Here is a 13,951-nt window from a genome sequence, read left to right on the forward strand (position 1 = left end):
TTGCTTTGCTCCATTTCAAAAATATAACATATTTCAGTGGTTATTTCTATAGAGTCACAACTTTAGGAAAAATAATTGAAAATTTTGCATTGGCTCTTAGGAAAGGAATTTAAATACTATAGACATGATAGTAAAAATTACATTATTTGAAGATGAATCCATTCAGTATTTTTAAGATTGTGCAGCACAGATGTAATTAGATAGTTATCATTTATGAGGCATTTATTACAGCCTAGATAATGGACTAGGCACTTAGAAACATTAACCAATTTCATTCAGAATGAGCTACATATTCATAACCCAATTTTATAGCTGATAAAAATGAGGTCCTCTGAGAGGGTTAAGTAAATTGCCTGAGGTCACACCGCCATTAAGAGGTGGAGCTGGGGATAAAATTCAAAAATGACTCTGAACTATGTCCTCAATTCGTCTCAATACACCGCTATGCAATCAGATCACTGTAAAGCAAACAGAAAAGTTTCTTAATCCAATAGCAACTTGAGCAAACATCTTATCAAATTACCTTTATTTGTACATTGTTGGAATACTAAGAAACCATTTCTTCCCATAAAACCAATTCCTTCTTCTCACTTCATCAAAGCATAGCCACAGCAGACTCTGAAAGGAATGCAGCTTAGATTCCTGACATGAACTACTACCTGTGCAGGGCTGGGAGACGATTAGGGAAGTGCAGCTTTGAAAGGTGTTACAGCTCAATTCACGGTAAAGAACTAAATAAAACCACTGTGTCATCTTCCTTGACAAAGTTGAGAAAATTTAACACTAAAATTCAGATTTTTATTTTCCATAAAGGATTGTTTTCTCCTCACCTGGTCTAATGAGAACTGGAATTCCAACAAAGAAATCTACCCGTGTAGGACAGAATGTTTAGTTTCTTGGTACATGATGAGTGGAAGCAGCAGGACTTGTTCTGTTGCCTTCTAAGATTAAGAAAAACTCTTGAGATTAGGGTGGGAGGGGTTCCAAGCAGCTCAGTTAGGGAAGCTCCAAATGAACAGGGCAGGGCAGGGCTGGGTCTGGCTGGCCAGACTCATGCTGGAATTCAAAGATGGTTATTTGGTCCCTTGGTGACTGAGGTTAGGGCAAACTCTGTGGATGCAAGCTTGCAATGCCTCCCAACAGCTAGGCCTTCTGACCTCATCTGGGCCCCAGCTTTGTCACTGCAAGTGGAGGTAAGAGAATTATGAAAATTATCTCTAAAAGGAAATTTCCCAAGCCCAACATCTAGACAGAAGAGCTCATTTTACTACTGACAGATCATTAGCTCTCTGCTTAGGTGAATGAGCACTGGATGGGAGGGCAGGATCTTGCCACAGTGAACACCAGCAATGGATACGAACTTGCAGTCTGACTGTGATTTGATCCTACACATCTCAAGTCTCCAGAAAGGGGAGTTACCAACTCCTTGCACATGGTATAGAAACATGCCATTGGCCAGAATAAGTACAGGAAGCTCCTTTTAGGGGTTTTATTACCAAAAATGTTAGAGAACGATGACCTCAAGAGCAGTAATGGGGGTGAGATGTTCAAGGCAAAACATCCCAAATACCCTTAGGCTGTCCTGTACTTCAAAAATCTTACTAAGGCAAGGTTCCAGTCCTCCGGAAATACATATGTAACAAACACTAAAGCTGCACCTACTTGGCCTTGAGCTTCCCGAACCCACTGCCCTGGGAAGCACTACAGAAAGTGCTCACTAAAGCCTTATTTTTTCTGTTGGTCCTATCTCCAGTCCTCTTTTCCTCCAGCAGCAATTTTTGTCTTTTCTTCCCCTGCATGTCATCTTGGTGGTCATGTCAATCAAAATGTACTGCCTCTGCTCAGCCTGAGCCGTATGGCACAAGGGCAGTGGGGTGGGGATGACTTACCCTAATGGCTGCACCCCCAGGAGACATCAATCCGTTTGTTACTAGAACTACCTTGAAGACTGTTTCTTCAACCTTCTCTGCAGTTCTCTGAGCTACCGAAATCCAACCAACAACTTTTCTTTTTCTTTGATGCTTATACTCAAAGACCCCCTCATTTAGTAAATATATAAGAGAAATCACTTTGAACAAATGAGCTATATTTGTACACAATGGGAAAACCACAAATCTCTGGTCTGCCAGTAGAAATTATTCCAAGTTTGTGTTTGTCTGGTTTCATCCACTAAGAGGCAGCTGGGCCATTGACAGGAGAGCCCTGGATGTGGCTGTATGGCTTCAGATGAGTCACGTCACCTCCTAGGGCTTCTCTTATCTTGAAGATGAAGAGACTTAACTAAGTTATTCCCAAGGTCCCTTCCAACTCAAAAACCCAGGAATCCCACAGTTCTCTCTCCCCAAGGGCTTTGGGACCAAAAGAGAATTCCGGGTTCTTCCCTTTCCTCTGTCAATTCAGAATGGCCCCACAGAGGAGGTGGAAATCATAGCGCTATCACCAGGAGAACACAGGGCTGATTTCAAGGGAAATGAATAAGCAAGCACAGAGAGGAAGACTTTGTTTTAAAAAGTCCATCAGTGTGGAGACAGAGGGTGGCAAATGCAGCCTCCCGCACAGAGGTCCAATTGTCTCTTCAGTCTGCACTGCTACACCCAGTGTCTGACACAGAGGGCCTGGTGTGTGCCCTCTCCCCAGACTGCCTGGCCAGCCCCTCCTGCGTCTTGCCATCATATTACATTCAGGATATGATACCATGGCCACTCACACTCAGGGGAGGTGGAGGCAAGAAGGGAAAAAGCATGATCGCATAAGACAACAATATCAGCAAATCTACTTTTTGTTAACAGAGGGGCAAAATTCTTTACAAACAAACAAAAAAAGGCTCGTAGGCTTGTTGTGTGCCACTCAAGTCACCAGACTTACTTGAAGAAATTGGGCCATTACAGGTGGTTCGACTGCTCCTGAGTTTTGTTATCACTAAATATCACTGGACACATCAGGAAAGTCATTGCCCTTCTGGGTTCACCCAAGCCCAGACGCATCCCTCCTAACTGTGAGCAGGCCAGCAGGGCTGGCAAGCTTCAACCAAACATTCCTTCCTTTACTTTTCTGTCTGACGGATTTTCAGCCCTTTTGTGTCTTCACATCCTGGCTGGATCTTCAGTCTGATCGGAGACCATCTCTCCTTCTTCCCATTCCCCAAGTGCAAGAGCCAAATTCCAAGCCTGAGATATTATGCCCGATAGGCCTCACACACAGTGGCTCGAGTCAGAATCTAACCTCTCACATGCGTTGTACCAGGCCTTTGCCTGCATCCAGGGCACAGTTAGAACCAGAAGCATTCCAAGATCCAGAAATGACTGCTCTTCATACCACAGTTTATGCTTTATTTACATTTTGTTTTTGTTTTTGTTTTTTTTACTTGAAAGTTAAAGAGAGCAAGAGAGAATATGTTCCATCTATTGGTTCACTTCCCAAATGTCCAACCAACAGCCAGGGCTGGGTCAGGCCAAAGCCAGGAGCCAGGGACTCCCTCTGGATCTCACTCAGAGGTGGCAAGGATCCATATACTCAAGCCATTGTTTGCTGCCTCCCAGGCTCTGCATTAGCAGGAAACCGGAATTAAGAGCACAGCCAGGACTCCAATCCATGCACTGCAATATGGGATGCAGGCTTCCCAAGTGGAATCCTAACTGCTACACCAAATGCCCATCCCCACAGCTAATATTTTAATGAGTCCCAAAAGAATAAAAATTCAAAAGAGTCCCTGGAAAGCTACTTAGCAGCCCAGTGGAAAGAATAACACACAGTTTTATGGAAGAAGTGATAATGGTTATAGGGTGGGGAGTGGAAGGGAGTGAACTGAGCTCCTATGCTTATTAACTTTGTGCTAATATTTCTCCTTTCTTGCACCCTCCCCCACTACCATTTCCATCATGCAAAATAAACACACAGGAATATGACGTAGAATTTTGATTCCAACCCTTTGCAACCACAGAGGAGAAACCCGCTCTCACCTGAGTTTTTGTCAGGCAGTCGGCTGATCCTCCACACGATGGAGTTGAAGGCATGTTCATACTTGGCAGTTCCCAAGGTTACCCTCATGACTGGCTCAGAGCCAGAGAGACTAGCTGAGCCGAAACTCGCGCCCCGGTTCACTTTGGCTTTCAAAGACTTTTCCCCCAGGACACTCTCCCTGCGCAAGTTTTTCACCCACTCGCTGGGCACAGGGTAACGGATCATCACACTCTCACAGGGAACCTGAGTGAGAGGGTCCCGGTTGGAGGAGAAGCCGGTGGACATCCTCAGCCAGCTCTGCACCTCCACCTCTGCCCCGTTGATGCTTGCTGCCGTCCTGAGCGTGAAAGGCAAGGTCTTCTCGGCAAACACCGTCCTGAAGCGCATGAGCTCAAACCGGCATGCGTCCAAAGGGTTGAACAGGATGACCCGTGAGCTGTTGAAAACGTCCTCGTCTGCACACCCATGAAAACGGCACTCGTGGAGCTTGATCCACTTGGTGGTCGTGGTGGGCATGATGTCCTGCCGTGAAACTATCTCGTTCCCTTTGACGAGGATGTCGTTGAGGCCCAAGCGGCACTCTGCAAGCCCAGAGAGGAAACTCAGAATGTGGATCCGTGTCAAGATGTGGTGCTGGAGGATCTGGTTGTCCCCTTTGCTCACAACGCCAGAGAATTCATCTCTGACGTCCACTGTTATCTCCTCTTCAAGGTAATTCAAACCAACTGTGCTCAGCTCCATGGACAACACGGGCAGCTCCATGAGACGGTCCTGCACTGCACGGATGAAGCTCAGGAAGTCATCGTAATTGGTGGTGCCCAGCTTAATCACTTGTTCCCTTTCTGCCATGTGGGCCACAGCAGGTTTGGGCTGGTATTTCTTCTTCTCCTTGTAGGTGACACGGTCTATCCGCAAGCTGTGGATCCTGCCGTTCTCATCGTAATTCTGAAGCCGGGGTTCTGAAATCTCATGGTAGATCTCCAGCTTGAACTCACGGAATGGTTTCTCTAGGCCCTGCTCATAATAGAGCTGCAGGTACCCAGTGTCTGTCAGTTTGATGTATATTGGTCCCCAGTGCCTGGAAGACATGATGTTCTTCTTCTCAGGGATTCTCAGCATCATGGGCCACCCGTCCCTGGGCTGGGAGAGTGCTGACCCAGGCAGGTGAGAGTCTAGCTCCATCCAGGTTACTGGGTCATCATCAGGTAGTGTCGCGCTGCCCAAGTGATCGGGGTCATCAATCTGGAGTTGTTTGAGTTTTTCAACAGCAACAGAGTGTGACTGGCTTTTGCTTGAGTCATCAAAACTGATGGCGTCTTGGTAGATGACGATGAGGGAGTCTCTCTGGCTTTTGCCTGTGGTACTGGAAACGGAACTGTTTTGGGAGCGTCTCTCCTGCTCCTCAAAGAAAGCCCTGAAAGGGTTGATGGGGGAGGGCTGAACATTCTGGAGGGTCTCATTCAGGAACGGGTTGGTTGCCCTCCACGGTGGAGCCTCGGTTTTGGATGGCGGACGGTTTAAGGAGGCAATGTCCAGCTTCTGAACTTTGGAGAAGTTCATCAACGTGCTCTTGGGACGGTCCCTCTTTTTAAATGACCCAGTTGAGTTATACGGGACTTCTGGGGTCACAGATGCAACAGGTGGTGCATTCGGAGGAGAGGTGACTGGTGGCAAAGAGCAAAGGACTTCATTGTCATCAAAAGTGACCCAGCTGGGGAAACGAGCAGAAGTCACTGGAGGGGCAGGGTGCCCATTCATGGCTGGACTAGCCGCCTGCCAGCCAGCGGTCTCCATCTCTACCTCTTCATCTTCCTGGAGCGAGGAAGAATTGTCTACGAAGAAAAGAAGAACATATGAGGAATGCCATTCAGGGCCTCTACAGGTGTGGGACACTGAAGTGTGGGAACACTGTAAATCCCAAAGCAGCTCGTCACCTTCTTCAACTGCTTCATCTGGGCATAGATGTTGTAATTCTGTCATGGGTACACCACAGGGCCATCACATTCAGTAAGATCGCAATGGCTCTGTCAGTACAGAAGCGCTCAGTGGCAGGAATAAGATCCTTTGCAATTTCAGTCAAAAGGCTTCCTCTTCATTTTATAGAAGCTTCTGGAATAGATGTTTTCTGTACTGAGTTTTAAGGTATATATTCTTAATGTTTTAAATGTCTAAAACTGCCCCCTATATAAAATAATATAAGCTGGGGCCGGCACTGTGACATAGCAGGTAAGGCTACTGCCCGCAGTGCCAGCATCCTATGTGAGTGCCAGTTTGAGCCAGGGCTGCTCCATTTCTGATCCAGCTCTCTGCTATGGCCAGGGAAGGCAGCAGAATATGGCCCAACTTCTTGGGCCCCTGCACCCATGTGGGAGACCCCAAAGTAGCTCCTGGCTCCTGCCTTTGGATCAGCCCAGCTCCACCCACTGTTGCCATTTGGGGAGTGAACCAGCAAATGGAAGACTTCTCTCTCTCTGCAATTCTGCCTTTTGAATAAATAAATAAATAAAATAAGCTGTTATTTAAAAAACTAATTATCTTCTATAATAATGTGATTGCAAAAAATAAACTTGGGATTTTATCTTAAATATTATCAATAAATATTAAAGATGAAATGTTAATACTCTTAACATGTAACAAATTCATACAAGGGAATAAGAGAAACATAAAAACTCTAGTAGAAAAGACAGAAAACAACTTATGAAAAAGAAACTAAAATGTCTAATAATCATGTGAAAAATCTCCAATCTCACGCATAATACAGAAAATACAAATTAAACAAAAAATTCAAGGAAGATTTTCAAAGTTTTTTGTATTCATGAAGAATAGGGGCACCTTGAGAACAATGCTAAATTGAGATTGTAAATTTCTACAAAAGCTCTGAAGAGTGGATTGGCAATTTAGATTAAGGTTCTTACAAATGTTCATAACAATGGTTTAAGAACTATACCCTAGGGAAATAAATTCAAATTGTGGAACAGTTTCAAAGAATAGAGATATTGCATTTCAGTATAATTTACTGTACAGTATTTTACAGTATAATTTATTGTTGGAGGGGGAAAGCAAAATGTTTTAAGAACCCAACAGTTGGATGAAAGTTAAGAAAAGGAATAATACCTAGCCATTAAAATGTTGACAAGCAGGTACATGTATGGCACACTGAGTTAAGCCCACAATGCCAGGATCCCATATGAATGCTGTTTCAAGTCCCAGCTATTCCACTTCTGATCCAGCTCCCTGTTTATGCACCTGGGAATGCAGCAGATGATGACCCAAGTGCTTGGGCCTCTCCCACACACATAAGAGACCCAGTTGGAATCCCTGGCTCCTGGTTTTGGCCTGGCCCAGGCCTGGCTGTTGCAGCCATTTGGGGAATGAACCAACAGATGGAAGATCTCTTTAACTTTATTTCTCCCTCTCTCTGTCACACTGCCTTTCAAATAAATAAAATAAGACTTGAAGAAAAAAAAGTTTCCAAGTGTGTAATAACATGAGAAAATGCACGATATAATTTCGTCCTTTGTTCCCTCTGAAATGGTCTTCTACCTTGGGGCTTATTTATTTTATGATTAAAAGGTTATTACACATAAGACTCCACCTTAGTACAGCCTTCAAAGAAGGAGATGAGGGACTCGAGTACTGAAGAGGAAATAAGCCAAACCTTTGCAGCAGTATAAGGACCCTTGTGGGTCAGCTGGGGTTGCAGCAAAGGAGGGGAAATGAGGCCTTTGGCAAGAAGAATGGATTCTGGAGGAACAGCACAGACTACAAATGTCTGTCACAGAGCAGATACTCTGCAAGGGTTTGTTGACTGAATGAGTGAGAAAAGAAACTTCACTTTGGAGCAGTTCTCCTACTTTCTGGGTCTCCAGAGGATGTGCGCAGGCATTTCTGCCATCCACTGTTTCCACTGCCAGTCATCTGGAATCAAGGGGAAATGAATACTCAAATGGTGTGTTTTCTGCCTGCCTCACTAAACCTTCATGCATATCACATCCAACCACAGGAAATCAGCATTGCCACATAATTGCACATGCAATCACACGTGGGTGGGATGGCTGGTTTGTCACTCATCTTCCAAGTAATCCATCCACACAGAGAGCAATTCCTTCAACTAAAAATGTCACTTTCAAAAGACAGGATAACCACATGAGTACACATTCACGTGTATCCATACCCACCCAAGGAATGTAATGAGCAAAAAAATTTTCTACAGGTACAGCACCAAAAAGGGATTTCAAAGCATTTAAAACAAAAGATGTACATTTCTTTTGAGGTAATCATGAATCCATTTTTATAGACATACAAGTGATTTATTTTCTGAAAAATGAACAGAAAGGCTAAGAAAACAATCTGGGACTACAGTATTTATACTTAACTTAGTATTATTCTGTAATGAAGGCTAAAGGGAACATTGTGCCCTGAGTAAAATACAATCAATTCCTTGGAACGTTAGCTGAGCCTTCCTGGACAACTGGAGAAGGGTTATGTTTCAAAATGTCTGCATTTCTAATTAGGCAGCTCTATGGAACTGTTGTAATAACAGTGTTCCCACCCAAACAATTCCTTCTTGGCCCTCTTGGAGGCCATCACTATTCCCCAAGGTTACTTTTTAATTTATTTATTTCCCATTCAAAAGGCAGAGAGAGAGACACAGAGCTCCTCCATCTGATGGTTCACTCCCTAAATATTCACAACAGCCCAGGTTAAACAAGCAGCCTGGATCTCCATCTGGGTCTCTCATATAGGGCCAGGGACTCAACTGCTTGAGTGATCTCACCTGTTACCTCCCAATGTGTGGAAACAGAAGTGAAGTCAGGACCCACATCTAAGCACCCCAATGTAGGTTGCAGGCAACCCCAGTGGCATCTAAATGGTGAGGCCAAACATCTACCTCATTTCCTAGTTTAAAATAACTAAAGCACTGTTCCTTTCGAGGATGGCCTCTGCCAGAGCTGTTAACACTTGCTTCTACTGGGAACCTTTTTTTGTTTTAATCATTATTATTTGACAAGCAGAGAGCTCTTATCTGCTGGTTCACTCTCCCAACGCCCACAAAGGCCAGGAATGGGCCAGTCCCAAGCTGAGTACCAGGAACCAGGAAATCAATCCATGTGAGTGGCAGGAACCCAATTACTTTAGCCATCACCTGAGGGTTCCCAGAGTAGGAGTCAGTAGGAAGCCAGAATCAGGAGAGAGAACCAAGAATTGAACCCACGTACTTCAGCATGGGAAGCAGTTGTCCTAACTGCTTCTTAACCATTAAGCCAAATGCTCACCCCTGCTGGAGATTTTGTCCCCCAAACGGAATCTCTAATCTTCTCCTGAGTCAAGAAAGCAGAGAAGGCTGTCTTTGCTGAAGATTATCTTCTGAAGATTAAATTCCTTTTCAAATCATGCTGTTTAACATCACACCAAAGTCCCAGACAGTTTGGAAGCATCATTGTTGTGACACAATTTATTTTAACATTTATTTTTATTTATTTGAACTGCAGAGAGAGAGAGAGAGAGAGAGAGAAAGAGAAATCTTCCATGTGCTGGTTCACTTCCCAGATAGCTACAACAGCTGGGGCCAGGAGGAAGCCAGGAGCAAGGAACTCTATCTGGGACTCCCATGTGGGTTCAGGTCCACTTGCAGGGAGCTGGATCAGAAGTGAAGCAGCAGGGACTCAAAATAGTAATCCCATATAGGATGCCAGCATTGCAGGCAGTGGCTTAACTCACTGTGTCACAATGGAAGCCTCAAAGGGTAACACAATTTAAATGAAGCATCTTTAAATTTGGAGAATTTTTTGATTTAAATTATTTTTCCAGAAATTTTATTTTCTCTTTGGCAGTCATTAAGAAACATCAAAACACTGTTATAAATTTCTTTCTTTGGGCTGTTTTCATGTCTTGTAATTGCCAACTATTTTAAATAACCATCCTTTCAGATGGCAGTGGAACATAGATCAAATTTCTGAAATTGAGAATTTGTTTTTCTGTGAAATCATTTATGAAGAAAAAAGCCTTGGGGCTGAAGTTGTGGCACAGCAGGTTAACCTGCCACCTGCAATGCCAGCAACTCAGGTGAGCACAGTTCGAGTCCCAGCTGCTCTGCTTCCAATCCAGCTCCTGCTAATGTGCCTGGGAAAACAACAAAAGATGGCCCAAGGCCCTGGGCCTCTGCCACCTGTGTGGGAGACCTGGATGGAGTTTGAGGCTACTGGCTTTGGTTTGATCCAACCCCGGCCTTTGTGGCTATTTGTGGAGTGAATCAGAGGATAAAAGATTCATTATCTCTCTCTCTCTCTGTAACTTTTTCAAATAAATAAATAAATCTTTAAAAACAAACAACAAGGGACCCAGCGCCGTGGCTCACTTGGTTAATCCTCTGCCTGCAGCGCCGGCATCCCATATGGGTGCCAGGTTCTAGTTCTGGTTGCTCCTCTTCCAGTCCAGCTCTCTGCTGTGGCCCAGGAAGGCAGTGGAGGATGGCCCAAGTGCTTGGGCCCCTGAACCTGCATGGGAGACCAGGAGAAAGCACCTGGCTCCTGGCTTCGGATCGGTGCAGTGCTGGCTGTAGCGGCCACTTTGCGGGGTGAACCAACAGAAGGAAGACCTTTCTCTGTCTGTCTCTCTCACTGTCTGTTAACTCTACCTGTCAAATAAATAAATAAAAATCTAACAACAACAACAACAACAACAAAAGTTTTCCTTATTAACACTGACATCCCTAAATAGGGGTGGAGAATCTTCTTTTCACGTCAAGGGCTGGCCATTTGTATACTTAAAATATCCACACAAAATTATCAACTTAAAAATTAGCCTGCTACAGATTCAATGAATTTAAAGTACTGCTCACAGCTATCTTGGCAAGGACAGAGCAAAGGATTTGGCCAGCCTTATGTGGCCCATGGGCCAGGAAGTTCCCCACCCCTGCCTTTTCACATTATTTGTCAGCTTTTAATTTTGCTCCTTTTCTCCTATGACTGAATGGAATTTTCAAGTGTTATTACAAAGGTTTCATTGTGTATCTTTCTGAGCCCCTTTTCAGTGCAGGATGTTCTCTGGACTTTCATATATGAAAAGCAATTTATCTGTATATGTAATTTCTAGGGGAAATATTTGCATTGTATGTGACAAAAAGTTAGCATCCTTAATAAAAGTGGATCTACTCCCTCAAATAAATATTAAAATGCAAAGAAAAAAGTCACGAATAAAGAAATATAAATGTTGGGGCTGGCGCTGTGACATAGTAGGTTAAGCCTCCCTCTGCAATGCTGGCATCCCACATGGGTGCCTGTTCTGGCTGCTCCTCTTCTTTTTTTATTTTTGAAGATTTATTTATTTGAAAGTCAGAGTTACACAGAGAGGAGAGGCAGAGAGGTAGAGAGAGAGAGGTCTTCATCTGCTGGTTCACTGTCCAGATGGCCTCAATGGTTGGAATTACGCCCATCTGAAGCCAGGAGCCAGGAGCTTCTTCTTGGTCTCCTACACGGGGGCAGGAAGTGGAGCAGCCAGTTCTCGAACCAGTGCCCATATGGGATGCTGGCACTGCAGGTGGCAACTTTACTCACTACATCACAGCACTAGCCCCTGCTCCTCTTCTAATCTAGTTCTCTGCTTATGGCCTGGGAAAGCAGTGGAAGTCCTTGGGCCCCTGTACCCTTGTGGGAGACCCGGATGAAGCTCCTGGCTGGTCCAGCCCAGCTGTTGCGGCCATTTGGGGAGTGAACTAGGAGATGGAAGATCTCTTTCTCTCTCTCTCTCTCTATAACTCTGCCTTTCAAATAAACAAATACGTTAAAAATTTTTTTTCTGGAGGGCAATTTGAAAATTTGTGCAAGTTCCCCCCAAAAGTAGAGATATACTATAAGATATATGTGTGTGTGTGTGTGTGTGTGTGTATATATATATATATATATAGAGAGAGAGAGAGAGAGAGGGAGAGAGAGTTCTACTTATAGGATTTTACTCTAAGGAAATAACAAGACAAGCTTTTAGTGATAATATATAGTGGATGCTTATCACAACAATGCATCATAGAAAACTTGTAACCAACCTGAATGTCCAACATTTGGGAGACTGGTTATATAAACTGTTACAGTATCAAAATAGAATATCATGGTAGTGATTAAGATAATGCTCCTGATGCATGTTTATTCACATGGTAATTGATAAATTGCTGTGTGAACAATGACAAGACCCTATAGTAAGAAATTAGACTGCCTGGTTTTCAATTTGGTACCTGTAGCTTAATTAGCTATGTGACCTTGGGCAAGTTTTAAATTTCCCTGTTTCAGTTTTCTCATTAATGAAATTCAGAAAATATCAAATCCCACTTGACAGGCAAATAACGAATCTTCAGTAGACAGCGGATGCTCTACTACTACTATCAGAATGATACATTTCATTTTATAAAGCATATGTATGTTAGAAAGCCTATAACATTTCATAAAGTTTTGATGTGAAAACAAATGTTTCACATGAGGTGCTATGGTTTGAATGATCTTTTCTGAAATTCGTGTTGAAATTTAGTTACTACTGTGATGAGATTAAGAGGTGGGGACTTCAGGAAGAGATTAGGTGGATTAACACTGTTATCACAGGAGTGGTTTAGTTATCTTCAGAGTGGGTTTGTTAAAAAAGTGAATCGAATGCTCCTTTGTTCTTTCTTCCCCACCCTTCCTTTCCTCCTCTTCTCTCTCACCACGTGATGCTCTTTGTGATGTCATGACAAAGCAAGAAGGTCTTCATCAGATACAGCCTGTATCCCAGAATTTCCAATCTCTGTAACCATTAAAATAAACTCCTATTGTTTATAATTTACCTAGTCTGTGGTATTCTGTTATAGCAGGAGAAAATGGACTAAAACATGGGATAAGAGAATTAGAATTGCTTTTAATTTATAAAATTTATTTAATTAGAATTGCTTTTAATTTATAAAAAACAGTGAATTGCTTATAAGATAAAGAAACAATCAGGGGCCAGTGCTGTGGTGTAGCGGGTAAAGCCGCCACTGCAGTGCCAGCATCCCATAAGGTGCCGGTTCTAATCCTGGCCGCTCCTCTTCCAATCCAGCTCTCTGCTATGGCCTGGGAAAGCAGAAGATGGCCCAAGTCCTTGGGCCCCTGCCCCAACGTGGGAGACCTGGAAGAAGCTCCTAGCTCCTGGCTTCGAATAGGCGCAGTTCCGGCCATTGCGGCCAATAGGGGAGTGAACCAGCAGTGTCGCTCCCCCTCTTCGTGGAGGAACGACACAGGACCCTGCGCTGTTCTTCTGTCTGCTCGGCCCTCCCCGGGTTTGCTGCTGGTTCTTCCCGGGTTGGCTACTGTCCCTTCCACCTCCGTGGAAGGGCGGTTCCCCCTGGCCACTTTCCCCACTTCCGCGGGGGAGCGGCACACCGCCGGCCGGCTCTCTCGGGGGCTGCACAGGTGTTCCTTCAGATAGATGTTCCCCTTAGATGTTCCTGGTGCATGTTGTCTCTCTCCTCCTTTATAGTCCTCTTCCACCAATCCCAACTCTGCTACCCACACGCCGAGTACGCTGCTCTCCTCCAATCAGGAGCAACTCCTGCAGCTTGTCAAGTTGGTGAAAGGCAGCTGGGTAGAAGCTGTTTGCTCCTCTCCCAGCGCCATATTGTGGGAGAGCAGATGCATAGAATAAGTCTTAATTCCAGTAACTTAGTCTAGTCCGAGTTGCTCCCAGTTGCTCCCACACAGCAGATGGAAGACCTTTCTTTGCCTCTCCTTCTCTCTCTGTGCAACTCTGACTTTCAAATAAATAAATAAATCTTCAAAAAAAGAAATAATCAAAGTTCAAAACAGTTCTTTCATTTTTTTGATTTGAAAGGCAGAGTTACAGAGGGAGAAGGAGAGACATAGAGTGAGAGAAATCTTCCATTTGCTGGTTCACTCTCCAAATGGCCGTAACGCCAAGGGCTGGACCAGACCAAAGCTGGGATCCAGAAGCTTCATCTAGCTCTCCCATATGGGTGCCAGGGCCCAATCAC

The 13,951-nt window shown here is 44.2% G+C and overlaps 1 protein-coding gene across 5 annotated transcripts in view; it reads right to left on the minus strand.

Annotated features, from left to right (window-relative positions):
• STON2 (stonin 2) overlaps nt 1–13,951 on the minus strand; it is a 190,935-nt gene that overhangs the window by 10,673 nt on the left and 166,311 nt on the right. For all 5 annotated transcript variants that reach the window (XM_008271961.4, XM_051826192.3, XM_051826188.3 and 2 more), the window contains one exon: nt 3,960–5,792. In XM_008271961.4, coding sequence (XP_008270183.2) covers nt 3,960–5,792 — 1,833 coding nt within the window. The remainder of the gene's footprint in view (nt 1–3,959; nt 5,793–13,951) is intronic.

Source organism: Oryctolagus cuniculus, chromosome 20 (assembly GCF_051225735.1).
Source record: "Oryctolagus cuniculus isolate XC-2025 breed Fujian yellow rabbit chromosome 20, ASM5122573v1, whole genome shotgun sequence".
In the NCBI taxonomy this organism is placed as follows: Eukaryota; Metazoa; Chordata; class Mammalia; order Lagomorpha; family Leporidae; genus Oryctolagus; species Oryctolagus cuniculus.